Raw genomic sequence first — 15,333 nt, 5'->3', positions numbered from 1 at the left:
ACTATAGGTTCTGTATACCCAAGACTGCTTAGATTTCATTTGATTCTTTTTTTTTTATACACAAACAGATACTCTTTTTTTTTTTTTGTTAATATAACAAATACAAGTGTAACAGGTAATTTATTCCAAAATAACAAGAGATTGTAGACCAGGGAGCTTTTGGATTCATTAGGGAGCTGGAGCTCCTGAAGAAAGACTGAAAGGCAACATGCCTTTAATTCAGAGGAGATCTATTCAGGCACGTTCTAGAAAACGCGTTGTGTGAAAGAGCTGTCATTTCAAGCAAGGCTGTTAAAAAGTTTACATCTCATTAAAATCCTACAGTGTCTGAAAAATATTAATATTCTTAATAAACCGTACACACGAATTGCATGTTAAATTACCTTGTTATGGGCCTGTTTCGTCCTGGTGTCTGGATGAACATCTAGGGTATTGGATGTGAATATTTCTGGTAGTGGTTAAACGGTGAGGCAAAAATGAGTGTAAAGCTTGGCCAACAGTAATTCAAAACAACTGAGGTAGAAATAACAGTTCCAGCCTTTTATTTTGTCCATTCCGTGATCAGTTGCTTTAGCCTCTGTCAAACCCAAGCCAGGACTCTGTTGGGACTGCACTGGCCACATTCAGCTTCCAGTCTTCCAGAAGTGTCCTGCACCAGAATAATTACAGCTGTGAGCAGACCACTGGGCTACAGCTCTTCTTGTGCAGTGGGGAAGCGACGTTTCCGTTTTTAAAAGCCTATTTGTGTGCAAACATGTTCGTCAGTTCGTTCTTTTTAATATTGAGCTTATGTCCTGTGGTAATACTGTATTTTTGTTTTGCTCTGGCTAGCCTACGGAGCAGAATTCCCATTTTCAAAGAGGCCCTGTTCCCAGGGAAGCAGTGTTGTGTATACAGTACAGTTTAGCTCCAGGGTCTTTGTCTCCTTGTTGCCATAGGAAAATGGTGATAATTATCTAGCTTGCCAAGCATAAGCACTCCCTGTGTGTTTGCATGAGAGAGAGGTTTTAATACTTCCACATGTGTGCCTTAAAAATCTAGTCCAAAGCCAATCCTACTACCTGTTGAACATCAAGCACTTGCGTGTTGATTAGCTGCTCCTCCCTCCTTCAGTATTAATTGGTACCAGAGACTGGGTGTGGCCCAGAAGTCAAGGTGATTTTGTTTCTTGGGTTAGCACTAGCAGTCTGCACTTTATGTAACTGAGAACTTAGTGTCTAACGGCAAAGTAAATTTCAATAAAATCATTGGAAATGATACATTACGTGTGTGTGTGTGTGTGTGTGTGTATGTATGTTTATGTATATGTATAAATGGATTGTAGCTTAACAGGAAAGCGTAATCAATTGGATTCAGAGTCTGTATTGTCGGATCCGAAACGAAAAGTGCTGACCATGTATTCAGTCAATGCACAGAGCAACTGCTGTACTGCACAGCTTGTTCTACTCATTTGAAGCGCAATATTTGAAATCTGTCATTATTTGTGCGTGGTATATTTACTTATTTATTTTGCACGTGGTTATTAGAATGGTGACAAATTTACATTCAGCTAAAAATGGGGGTGGGGCGATAGTTAAAATTACCCACAACTATATATATATATATATATATATATATATAGTATATATATATATATATAGATATATATATATATAAAATTAGATTTCCTGGTAACCTCAAGCCATCTAGATTCTCTTCAACTAGACCAGTCTTCATTACAAATGCATATGCAGCTTGAAATAGAAAGTGAGTCTGTGTTCCGCTTCGAGAAATCTCTTCATCACACTTGAATCAGCCTGTCACCCCACCTCAGCCTAAACGATTTGGAGTTTGAAGTAACCAAGTGGGAGGAGTTGGTAGCAAATCAGAATGTCTCTTGTTTTCAAATACAGCATCCTGTTCATTCTGCAGGTATGTTATATATAGATAGGGATTGTCTTCACCATTTGAATTCCAAACGGACGAGGGATGCTTGCCCTTTGAGTGATATCCCTGGATAATAGTGGCTCAGTAGTTGAACACAGCAGTTGTGAATGTGTCTGTGTAACTGACAGACGAACAGAACACACACCCACAGCAAATCCTTATGAGTAAATTGCATGTGTATTTTGTTCTTGTTAGGTGAGTTCTACCAGCTCTGTTGTCAGTTCAACACTTGTCTTCTTTCTATTCCTTAAGAGTATTATCTTCAAGTATTGCTCACCCTTGTTAGACAGCTTTGTGGGTCTTCCAGTCCTGGGTTTGTCAATTACAGATGATGTTTCTCTGTACTTGTTGATTTTGCATTGGATACTACACCTTGTAAATAGAGTGATGTGAGCTATTTCACTCAATGATTTTCATTCTTTATGTAAGTAAAGGTTGTTATAATAGTAGAAGACACGAGTGGAGGCTTTGAGTAAACTGATGATGCTCTTAATGCATCCGAGTAGAAAAATGCAACATGTCTAAGACTTTCACAGCAGTGTGTGTGTGTGTGTGTGTGTGTATGTGTGTGTGTGTGTGTGAATAAATTGTGTATTCATTGTTTAAATGTAAAGGTGAAAGTGGATGGCAGGGGCTTCAGCCAGGTCCTGAAAAGGTGTGGAAAGGTGATGGCTAAAAAGATTTATACTATTGGTGAATTAACCCAATATGAAACCATCCTTTTTCTGCTTTTCTGTATTACATAACTCTTGAACAAAGTGGTTCAAAAAAATTTTTTTTTTTTTTTTTTTTTTAAATGATTGATTGTCCTCTAAAATTTATTTTATATCCATCTCTCTTTAGATTCCAAAACATCCTCAGAAGTGGATGTGGACAGTGCCACGGAATGGGAGATTAAAACAATCACCAGCGCGCTGAAGCACTATCTAAGGTAATAAGGGAAGAAAGCATTGGTTTGCAATGCTAGCATAATACTGGCTGCCTCATCATTTAGCTATGAAAGGAAAGTAATTGACAATATAACTGTATATATCTTACCACCATCTGCTGGACAAAATATGGATAAATTATTTTTTTTATAGAATCAAAATTCTCTTGTAAATGTTTCATATAAAACCTGTTTTACTTTCAGAATGCTGCCTGGACCTCTCATGACATACCAATTTCAAAGAAGCTTCATCAAAGCAGCCAGTAAGGGTTGTTTGTTGTGGTCACAGTTCTGTGCATTTGCTTCTTGAAAGCTTACGTATTTGTTACTTTGTTACTGTAACACACCATTACATTTTACTTCTTTGCTCTTGGTTTTAAAGCCAGAAATAATTGAACCCTGCCTTTTTTTTTTTTTACTGAGAATTAATTGAACTAAGTACGTGACTAATATATTTATGGTACATTTGGTGCGATTTGAAAGATTGAACCCACATAAAGACCTCATTGTTGACTTATTGGATCTTATCAGGACTGGATTTATTGTTATGATTAAACTACTGCAGGCTTTTCTGATAATGTCTCTGTCTTGAGATAATAAATAATATATATATATATATATATATATATATATATATATATATATATATATATATATATAATATTATTATATGATATCTATATATAATTATATATATATTCAGAGACATGATATATATATATATATATATATATATATATATATATATATATAGATATATATATATAATATATATATATATGATAAAAGTAATTTGTTTCAGCCCGTGTCGGGCTCAAATATTTAGAAAATAGGTGCTGAGCCAAAATGGCATTTAAAATATGAAGACTTGGTATAAGAAGTCTCTGTTTAGTCCTCAACAATGTTGAGTTAAAAAACCAATCACAACTCCACTTGTTTGTTGTGTCAGGTGAACAAACAACAAGGGTTCTCTGACCCACTCAGGATGTGCTTCCTATCGAATTAATATAGGAATTAAGCTTATATTAATTCGATAAAAGTACAAAGCAAGCGTTCGCCGTTTATATATATATATATATAATATATTATGCATTATGCTTCTTTAAAATGCATGTCAAAATAATTTTTTTATAGAATTAAAACCTTTAGTAAAAAAATATTTAATTTTGGACATCATTGTCACTAAATTTTTTGTTTTGTACACACATAATTATATATATATATATATATATATATTATATATTATAATATATTATATATATTATAGATATATCATATATATATATTATAAATATAATTTTAAATCTCCTTTCAGAACTGGAGTTCAAGAGTCCTAGCCCTCTCGGTGCTCAACAGCATTGTTCATAGACTCCCTGAGAAGAACAGACAGATGTTGGACTTGCTTGTGAAGCACTTGGCAAAGTAGCGATCGCACCTAACAAACCTTAATCCCTGCACTGCATTGATTCAGAGTAGCTTCTTCTGTAGCTCTGTCGGGGTTCCGTATCTTATATTGGTATTTATTGTCCCCAAATTAAAGATAACTGACCGGCCTATTTAAAACACATCAGTAGAATAAAGAGGTTTATTATCTGTGGAAGAGTGTGAAGCTCAGGTTGGGTAGGATATCTGCGCAGGGGACTAATGGGGCCCATTTGATGGAACAGCAAACTACAACATTTTCTTTAAGGAATTTATAAATTGTTACAGTAAAAGACTACAGCAGGAGGTAACATGGTTGGAGGAAGAAACAGCTACATTTTGTTTCTGATTTGTTTGTTTCACACAGTTATTTTATTCCCTTCCGAAATGTAGCCTTTGCATTAACAGAGCCCAACTTGTTAATGGTGTGCTTTAGCCAAGGCCAAGCGATTGAAAGCCTGGAAAAGTTACAGTAAAACAGTGTGGTTAAGGTTTGGTTATTATTGTCCCTTAATTCCCAGTGTATACTGGGGCCAGAAAAACGCTAGGGTTTATTCAATTGATCTACACAGTGGAAAATATTAAATATGGCTGTTTATCTACCAAGGTTAGTAAAACTATCATACCTGACAATCCATGCAAGTTCAGCGTTGTCTTCAGTAGTGCGTAAAATGCCGTGGACGCTCCTATTTTAAAATGAAATAACGGTGCCTTGGGGAAGAAGAAAATTAAACATTTGCAAACTTTTACGAGCATTTCCTGTCTCGATATTTCACCAAAGAACAAGAGCTGGCCCTGTGACAGGAACGCTGTTGTTGTTGTTGTTGCTGCTTTGTGCAAGAGCTGTGGAGAAGCAGTTGCGCTGAAGCTGGCTTTGCACTGAGATTGCACCGATGACAAGGAGCTGTGGTATGTCTGCTGTCTGGGGCTCAGCCCTGCCTACAAGCAGCTTCCTGTCTTTGTTCTGCTCAATCTCTGAACACCACAGTAAAGTTTCCCCTTTTTGCTTGAGAAGATCATGTCCCCGCAGCAAAACCACAATATGCCTCAACAATAAAATGCAATGCAGATCATGTAGGAAGACCACATCATGTTTACTTGGTTATCGATAAGAAAAGTGAATCCACTGTAAACATTATGAACTGTTACAGCTGGTTTGGTGGCATCAGCTGTAACCTTTGAAAGTTGTGTCCGTTTTTGTAGTTCTCGAGGTTTGGCAATCTATACTGTAGTGTGTCTAGAACTGTAGCAGCAGTCCAGGGCTCATGAGTATCTCTTCTGTACAGTGTGGCGAACAATCACCACCAGAACCTGATGACAGTGGCCAACCTAGGGGTGGTTTTTGGACCAACCTTGCTGCGGCCCCAGGAGGAGACTGTGGCAGCCATCATGGACATTAAGTTCCAGAACATAGTCATTGAGATCCTGATCGAGAACCATGAGAAGGTAAGCAGCAGCATGTCCCTCCAGATCCGTTGAAGTCCAGCCCAGATATTTTTTTCCGCACAAGGTCCTTCTTTAGTGTATTGAACCGGGTACTCTTTTAGGACTTGGTTGGAACAAAGTCCTGGACTGGATCAGAGCATGAGGGCCAGAGTTGGGAACCACTATTCTGGAATCTGTTCATATCAGATTGGGATTATTCATCAGTTAGAGTAGGTTTTAGGGAAACAGTTTGGCCCATCCAAGCCCTTCTCTGGACGAGCTGTAGCTGACCATGCCCGTGCCAGTGTGCTTACCAACAGAAGCTTTGGGACAGGTGGCTTACTGTAGTCGCCGTGGAAACAAATTCTCCAATTAACCCCCAAATATACAGTTACGCCAATAGCAGACTAGGCCAAACCAGGACGTGGTTCGATGCTATCAGCTTTCAACCTGCTAACCCTTATTTCATTAGCAACGATAACCTTATGAATTAGTTTTGGGACTATTTTGAGCTAGAGAAAAAAAGACATGGACATTAACTGATTTGTGTTTTTTGTTATAAGTTGGTGATCAAAGAAACTGGTCTCAAAATGTGATTAGCTACAGATGGTTCTGTAATCCCTCAGTAAATGGTGTGAGACCGCACCACCAGAGGCTAATAACCTTACAGACCATACAATTAATGCATATATTGACATATAATGGCAACAAAGCCACCAGTGATTGTCGAGCATGATTCAATTGAATTCAAAGGCAGACTAAAATATAATTTTGCTCGTTGCTCCCCCAGCTGCAGGGATAAGGAGAAGGTGATGAAATATTTTGTAACTGAACTTTTCTTTTAAAACTGCTACCTGTAATTACTCCACCTGTTTATTTTAATTGTCATTGTTGAGTGGAATAGTATAATACTGCATGTACTGGAATTACATGCAGTGTGTATACCCTATGCAACAGTTATTGGTCTTTTCCAGTGGGAGTTATTTAAAGATTGGTTTGTTAGTGGAGCTGTCTGTAAAAATGTACAGCACCAAATGGAACTGTGTAAACACTGTACAGAGGCTCCCAAGAAAGAAATGCAAGTCAAGAGAGGGTCCCAATGCAAGTATACCCTTTCTATTAGAAGAACGTCTGGTTTGAGTATTTCAAGGTGATGGATAACAGGGGCTCCCTTGAGAGAATGCTGTGTGACCCTGGTGGTCTTGGCAGCCTTCTGCTCTGATGTAGAACTCTGTGTTTCATCCAGTTATTAATGAGAACATTTCATGATCTGACAGATTTATTATTTTTTTATTTATTTTTTCCTCTCTAGACAGCTGCTGAGTTTTAAAAATGGTTTTCTAATGATTGCTAATTTAACTCTTTGCTACATTGTGAATATGTAATCCAGCAATTCAACTTAGGGTTGAGACATCGCATGCAGTACAGATTCTATAACAGCTTTTCAGTGTGACTGGAGAGCATGCTTTTAATATTGGGTCTTATATTTTCCCTGATGGGCAAATTGTAAGAACACTGTGCCATCCATAAGTCTAATACATAGCAAATTTGCTCACAGGGGAAACCTGTCCAGGGTGTTCTAATAATGGGGTAATGATAACTGGGTCTCATTCTGCTGGTTATGATTGCGAAGCTGCAGTTTGTGCTGATTTGTGCTTTTTTTTTTTTTTTTTTTTTTTTTTTTTTTTTTTTAGATTTTTAACAGTGTGCCCGAGTCTGCAGCGGTGCAGCTGATCTCGCGTCGGCAGAGTGCAGAATGCAAGCCCCCCTCCTGCAGTGAGAGACCCCTCACCCTGTTCCACACCACCCCCCCCACCGACAAGCGTAAGAAACACTCTCTCTTACCGCAAGATTGCCTGTATTTAGTCTGGATTGTAAATGCACGTCAGGGAGCAAAGGTATGCAGGTAAACCTGTGAATGGATTTCGAATGAATGTATCCCATCCACTGAATGCATTCAGAGTATAACATATTCAGCGCTGGGTTACTGAAAAACTGAAAGTAGAACTTTTTTTGAAAACAAAGAACAATATCGTCTTCTTATTACAGAAAGTTTGTGCCAACAAGGATGGGATACATCACAAAGCCCCATAAAACCCATCATATATTAAAGAAATTGTAATGCATCAATGCGTTCAGTGTTAGTTACAGTGTACAGGTATTAGACCTAAAAGGCCTTTTTTCTTACAGCGGAAAAGAGAAACAGAGCTTTGAACTCCAGTGCAGAGTCCATTCTGACTAACATCTCTGCGAACTCCATCAACAATCCTCGGCCCAACCTCAGTAGCCTGAACTGCAGTGATTCTGACCTGGAGACTGTGGTGGTGAAACAGAGCAGGCCTAACTCCTTGTGAGTACACTGTTAAACTGCTAGGGTTGCAGTTTTAACCTTTACAGAAGGAGTTTTGTCTGTCCAAATTCTGTGCAGTGTTGAAGTCCTGACTGTAATAGAGGTATAGGTTGATTTAAAAGTGATCAGCATGAAAGCCAGTCCGAATTCTCAGAACTCTGGATGGAATTGGTGGAAATTTGCCACTGGTGTTGCTAAGCAACCTCTACATTTTTATTATCCCGGTGGTTTAGCTAAATGATTCCTCAAATTACACTTTCACAATGCATTAAGGTTCAAATGGAGAGCCGGTAATGGGAGGTACTTTTCAGCAGCAGGCTTAAAATCTCAACTGAAATTGAAAAAAAAAAAAAAAAAGTCAAAATCTAATATCAATCATGACCTGATCTGTGTCATGGAGTGTGAGGACTTGCCATTACTATTGCTTGTAATGCAATTATTTCCATTGCATTATAGGTAAGCCAAGCCAGCAAGCGGTGACATTAACAAAACCCATGTGAGAAGATCTAATGTGTTCTTCAGCAGTATCAACATATATGAAGGCCGCAGGGTCCTAATAGCTTCTTGTTGAGCAGAAACATTTCTTCTTTTTTAATAGGGAACTGATTTTTCTCAGTGAACCACAGCAGTTTTTCTGCCTCCACCCACAGTCTGAAACCCTTCCGTCAGATAATAATGGTTGTTGAATTTAGTTTTAAGGTTCCCATTTCCAGCTGTAGGATGTCAGTGTTCCTGTATCATTGGGCTGGTATAGTGTTTTCTGAGAATGGCAGTGTTCATTTTGTCTTGCAGCTCTATATGTGAAAAAAAGGAAGTAATCTAAAATGAATAGAGCCTTCTGAAACAGCAGCAGCAACAACAGCAAATCATTGAAATCACTGTCTTTTTCTGGGCAAGTCCATAGTGTGTAGCCAAGCTGTGCCTGCATTGGATCTCTGTAGTTTCACCTCTGCTGTGGAACTTGCATATATCTTAGAAAAGATTTAGATTTGGATTATGTGGGTGAGGTGTTGGTTACAAAAACGCATTTGTGAAATTAACTATGAAGACTATATCTGGTGTTTTGAAATTATTCTTTATTTCATCATTTTAAGTTCAATCTTTAACTCTCCATTTATTCAGCGCTTGTCAGACGCATCAGGTCCAGTTTATTTTCACACGTTTATTTTTTTTTTTTCAGAGTAAAACAGGTTTAAAAGGCATTGGATCGCAAAATGGCACACAGTACTGTATCTACAGCCAAGCCCCACCTACTGTTCGCTGTATTTTTCACATAGCTCTTCATAGTCGTGCATACTGATAAATCCTCTCCTGATCGCTCATTTCATCGCCAAACTCCTCAACAATGCGATCCAAGTCATTATTTTATTTCTGTAACATCTCAAAAAGCTCTGAAAATGTCTGTGATATTCTTTGAGTGCTGGATGCAGAAGCAGCAAAATAATAAATCTCCTTTGTGTCTGGGTTGTCTCTGTAGTGCATTGGGCTGAGATACGCCATTTTGTTTCGGTTTCATTTGGCTTCTATTGGTCTCACTCGGCCATTGAAAGGTTTTCTCTGCTTTTTCCGGAGAAAAAACGACTAGACCTGTGCTTTACATCTTTTTGATGATGTCTGACAGGAAAGGGAAATTAATGTCGGACCTGGTCCGACATAGGATCGCAGGTGGTTAGAACTGCATGTCTGTAACTTGGTAAAGACATTCTTTATCACACAATATTGAGGTTATTGCTGTTTCTTGTGGTCACCTGCTTATACAAGTTAATTCGTTGAGTGTAGGCTGTCTCTGATTGTGTAGGTCAGATTTTAGAATTTTCTTATGTTCCATGCATAAGGAACATATGTTCCATCCATATGATAAGATGTACTCTTCTACATTTCTTATATGATTTTATAATGGATAATGTCTGGTTGGTGATTGGGTACACTAATGATGTACGTATATATGTCTTGGAACTGTGCCCTTGAATTTAACAAAACATCTCACAAAATTGTTATAAAAAGTTATTGAATCACTGCAGACCTTTTTCTATATTAAAGCCTCTTGAAAGTACAGACAAACATGTTAAACATCAGGTCTCGTGGGGTCGTTGTGTCATGCTACTGCAGAATATCTGTGTAGCCCTTTTCAGGCAGTCTGCACAAGTCCTGCATAATTGCAGCACTTGAACAAAAAGCTAGATTTGTATTTCTTTCTTACTTTTTAACTATACATCCTCAAGCAGTCAGCTGACTGTAACTAGAGTATTTAGTTGTAATCCAGAGGTGGCCACACAGCTCATTTCTAACAAGGTCAGTTTTATTTAATTTGGCTGTGCAGTGGGCTGATGAATTACATATCGCGTTCAGGGCACAGTGCTGAATGTAAAGCGGAGTCCAATTCAATAAAGAAGTGACAGATTGGTAGTGAGAAGTCAGCCTGCGTATAATTTAATTGTAGACATTGAGAAAAACCCAGTGCAACGTTACCATTACTCACAGAGGGTTGATGGTCAGTGTTAAGCTTGCTCCATGTTTTGCTCAGTGTGACGTGCAAGGGTCCGTGCGTAGTGAAAAGCAATCCAGATCCAGAATTCCACGATTTCCATTACATGAGAGTAGATGTTGAACTTTGTGCTGATTTGAACTCTGCTGTCGCCAAGATAAGCACCAACTAAGATGTAGCTTTGCAGTAAACTAGTGTGATCCATCTGCATCTCCATCCATTTGCGTTGTTTTCCATCTGATGATGTAGAGATCCTTCTGTCTGGTGTTGATTGCTGAAGTGTAATGGTGGCTGCAGGGATAAGCTCATTTTGTCTCCCCAGCGCATCAGCACACACAATGGCTGCGATGCTGGCTCCGGGGATCAACCCAGTGTGGTCTCCCCAGCGCATCAGCATGACAACCGTCTCGATTGAGCTAAGTAGGGTACATCTGTGGGGTCTTCAAGTGAGCACCTTCCATCCTCTGTGTTTCGTTGACTAGCCCACGAAACCTCAAGTGGGCTCAACAGTGATTCTGGCGTCCCAGCATCACCCCCCTCCATCCCTCGCTCAGCCCAGCTTACTTACCTATACATCAGCGTTGCTTTCTTTCTATTGTGCTTGAGATCCCCATCCAGAATCTTTCCGTCGCAACCACAGCCAGTTGCTGCTCCTTTCTGCTGCTTCAGATAAGTTCTTCACTATGTGACACAACTCTTGGCCACTGAACCCGACGTTTCTGAGAAACCGGGTTGTAGTGTGTGCCACAAATTCTCGACAACCCACCCCCACTGGGTAAACTTGGATGGTCCATGCTCGCTGTTCTGCTTCAGCAGCTAGTTGAGCATACCGAAGTTTCTTCCTCTCATACGCCTCATCCACAGCATCTTCCCGTGGCACTGTTAACTCTATCAAATGAACAAGGCATGCTGATCCAGACCACAAGACAATGTCTAGTCGAAGGTTAGTGGTGGCAATCTCAGGTGAAAAAATAAGCCGTTGACCAACATCTGCCAGCATCTTCCAGTCTCTAGCAGCTTCCGGTTATCCTGGATGGAGGAATATTGTCTTTTGTGTGTAATGCTTTGATGGAACTGGTGGCAACTTATTGGTCAGGTTACGCTCGTTTTCCAATGCTAAGGCCAAACCTGGTCATGGCGCCAAGTAAACTGTCCTTGGTTAAGACCCACCTTACATCCTGTCAGAATGTGCCTTAATGTTGCAGGTAATGAACACAAAGGACATGAGGGATCGTCACCCACCCAGAGGTTTAGGTTCTGTGGTGATGGGAGAACATCATATGCACACCTGATCCTCTCCTCCTGCTTTTGCACCTCATTGACTGCCAGCTTCCTCCTTTGAGCCAGGGTTGCCTTGTGCCATGTAGGAGGAGCTGAACTGAGACCAAAACCTCCTTTTCCATGCTGAACTTGCTTCATGTTCTCATGTTCCCACCAAGTACAAGTTTATGTTGCCTGCTGTACCCGTCTGTCTGTTACCCGATTCTCTGGCTTGGCATCATGTTGGAAATTGGGTGCATCTGTCCTGGGATTTCAAATTCTGGGATGGCCTAGTAGGGGTGTGAAATTCTGGCTGTCAGACTTGCAAGTGTAGCTCCACTCACAAAATACATGGCAGTATATTGAAAAACAAAAATTGTAATAGCTAATGTGTTATGCTTGTATCTAGTATGTGAATATTACATTACAATATACATTGATAAATATAGTGTCCTGTAGATGACAAGCAACAACTATCTTGTATTGTTGCATATACAGTTCTGGCATTAATTAACTTTAGTTAGTCACACATGCTTTGGCTTTTCTGGCCAACGCGAGTTGTGGTACTGGAACAGAACAAGCCATGAGTAACATGTCTACAAATGTTGTTTTAAAACGGTGCGTACAAAGAGCTTAAGATTCTAGTAAGTTTCCCTGAAAGCAACGTACAATAAAAACCACTGGGGATCATTTCGGCAGAGGAAATGACAAATCTCTGAACTGAAAGGCAAAGTAAAGAAACCGATTAAAATAAATATAGAGTGTGGATACAGGAAGTAGACAAGGACGGGTAATGACTGAAAAAAACAAAAAAAAGAGCAACAATAAAATAAAGACTCACTTTTGAGAATCTTGTTTGTTAGCGAGAGGCTAAAAATAATTTAAAAATAATTTATGTTCATCTATCTGCAAACTCTGTATCCAAGGGAAGGGCTAATGTGGCAACCAACAGTAATATCCCATAATTCCCCAATTTGAACTTCGTAACCATTTGTAGCTTGGTTGTGTGTTTGTGCAGGGGGATCCCCTGTGCACTGTACTTCCATGCTTCATTATATGAGCTCCCTCAGTTTCAGAAATGCGATATTAATAATTGATTTTTTTTTTTTGTGCTTTGACAGTATGAGTATCTGATGTTAATAGATACTAATGTTTAGTCAGTAATCTGTAATTACATTTCTGATCTTTATCATGCCACGGTTGGTTGCCTGCTAGCGGTAACAGTGAGGTCAGAAACTTAGACCACCAACTTCAGAAAATAAGAGAACTGGACCAGTGGTGGGCGGGGCTTCACTGGTGATGTCAGGGGTACATTTAAAGCTTAGCCTGCCTGAGGGTGTCAATGATTTTCAAGTTCAACCACTTTCAAAAATGTATTTTAAAATACCTATTGTGTGACTTTATTGTACTGCTAAAATTATTTTAAGGGCCCTTTAAACGTTTCAACCCTTTGCATGTCTCTGTTTGTCAGACAATATGTCTGTTAGAATTGGTAAATGTTTCAAATCATTCAATATTAAAATGCTCAGATTTATTGATTTTATTCATCAGAATATATTATTATTTAAAGGTTTTGTATGCCATTGGTGAAAGATATTGGCCAGAAGTAAAGCAGTGATACTGTGTGCTACGCAAAAATCCCATTAGCGGTCAACAAAGACCAGTTTGAAAGCAGAGTAACAATCCTCTAAAATATTTGGTTGTGTTGACCACCCCTAGTTAGTTAACATCCAGAAAGTTTAGTATCCTTGGATTGATTAATACCGTATCAGAGGGCTTGAATCTGAACATGTGGATTCAATATAGAAGCCATTTAACTTATAAGGTGTAAACAAATTACCTGGCTGATTTTAACCTGTGTTTATAGCCATTTTCTGATCTTTTTCCCTCCCAGGATTCTGTGGTCAAATTACGCCACGCTCTCAGCAGCATTCCTCAAGAGGTGACTGTATGTAATTGAGGCTTGTTAAAGGAAAGCCCTCATGGCTTTATGCACGGTGGTGGACCACACGTAGCTTGAGCACCAACACAGGGTCTGACAGGCAGTGGTGTCCGAAGTGTAATTGCAAACACTAGCAAGCTAGCGCTGGTGTGGGATGCTGTCTTTACGTAGATGTTAAGCATGTGCATTTGGTATGCGGGAGAAGTGGTTCATTTCAAGCCCACTCTTGTTGATGCTCAGTGACAGTGGAATTCAGGATTCAGTATCCCTTTTTTGAGGTTGGAGGTGCGAAATAATAATAAAGACTCCACGTTGTTACCAACAAAAAAAAAAAAAAAAGCACATGTGCCTTAAATGAAATGCTTTCCACAATGGAGTTTAAGGCAGCGTGAAATTCGGGGATTCTGGAGCAGAAAATGCCTTGGAGGTAAGTGGCAAATCGGGCAAATTGTCAGCATGCTGGCATGATAGGTTAACAGGAAAAAGGCATCTGCTCTGTAATGGATTTCAACACCGAAAAATGTTAGTAGGTCAGAACACCAGAATTAAAATGCACATCTATTTTCATACTGACCTGTCAACAGCTCTAGGCATTCAGAATATAGAATAGGGGTTATGTAGGGGTTGGTGAATTTGTGACGGGTTGAAAACAAACCGATTTCTTCGGGTTTACCGTCTCCTAAGCAATTTTGCGCACTGCTGAATATGTGATGTGTTTAGAGTCTGATCCAAACTGAGAAAAAGGGATACTGCATCTTAGCCTCAGAATCCACAGAATGAACAAAATCTGGAGAAATATTGCCTAACCGTGCTTCGCACTAATCCATGATTTCATTGTTCTGTGTCTTACTGTCCAAAATAAAAAAAATATTGCTAATAGGAGGTAAGAAAATAGAGTAACACTCCTCTACTCAGGTAACACTGAACGTATATGTTTTGAAAATGTCTCCAAACAAAGCTGCAGGCTGGCTGATGTGTGTGTGTGTTTGTTTTTAAATCTGTTAAGTAGAACTGTTTTTTAAGACCTTAAATCTTATCTCCCATTACACTTTAGTAGAATCCATTTACCCCTATATGAAGTACTCCTTGGTTTATCCATGGATTATGGTTTGTTCTGCCACAATTAGAATCAATTAATGGGTAGAACCACTTTCCCAAGCAGTGGGGTAGAACACTAATGGTAGCCTGCTTTGGAAAGGTGAGTGGAGGCTCACTGATGTTTCCATGGTGACAGTTATCTTTACTGGTCAGACTTTTTTTTTTTTTTTATTAGGATAATTTTTTGTGACTTGCCGACATTTACAGTAGTGGGAGTCTACCAGATTAAAATCTGAAACTAACCCTGAATTAAATCTACAAGGTAAATGAGACTAGATTTCACATCTTTATCTCCACAGTGCTTGGTTCTCATCACAATTCAGTGTATATGCTTTTATATGTGTTAACCGATATTTGACATTAAGTAGGTGTTTAACATAGGTTATGTTTAACTTTTTCCTCAAGCCAGCAAATAAATAAAAACACAAATTAAATAGTAATTAAAAATATCTCCTGAATTTGGTACAGACAGGTTTTAAATAGACTAACATAGTTGT

The 15,333-nt window shown here is 39.0% G+C and overlaps 1 protein-coding gene across 1 annotated transcript in view; it reads left to right on the top strand.

The window, feature by feature from the left end:
- The window catches only part of LOC121297141 (rho GTPase-activating protein 26-like), a 56,853-nt gene that overhangs the window by 31,884 nt on the left and 9,636 nt on the right, over nucleotides 1–15,333 (top strand). Inside the window, exons 15-22 of the mRNA XM_041223218.1 lie at nucleotides 2,770–2,857; nucleotides 3,059–3,117; nucleotides 3,747–3,762; nucleotides 4,184–4,276; nucleotides 5,563–5,722; nucleotides 7,396–7,525; nucleotides 7,892–8,051; nucleotides 13,691–13,738. Of these exons, the coding sequence (XP_041079152.1) occupies nucleotides 2,770–2,857; nucleotides 3,059–3,117; nucleotides 3,747–3,762; nucleotides 4,184–4,276; nucleotides 5,563–5,722; nucleotides 7,396–7,525; nucleotides 7,892–8,051; nucleotides 13,691–13,738 (754 nt within the window). The remainder of the gene's footprint in view (nucleotides 1–2,769; nucleotides 2,858–3,058; nucleotides 3,118–3,746; nucleotides 3,763–4,183; nucleotides 4,277–5,562; nucleotides 5,723–7,395; nucleotides 7,526–7,891; nucleotides 8,052–13,690; nucleotides 13,739–15,333) is intronic.

Source organism: Polyodon spathula, chromosome 22, assembly GCF_017654505.1.
Source record: "Polyodon spathula isolate WHYD16114869_AA chromosome 22, ASM1765450v1, whole genome shotgun sequence".
Lineage (NCBI taxonomy): Eukaryota > Metazoa > Chordata > Actinopteri > Acipenseriformes > Polyodontidae > Polyodon > Polyodon spathula.
The sequence above is the reverse complement of the archived record's forward strand: the minus strand, read 5'-3'. Positions and strand labels throughout refer to the sequence as shown.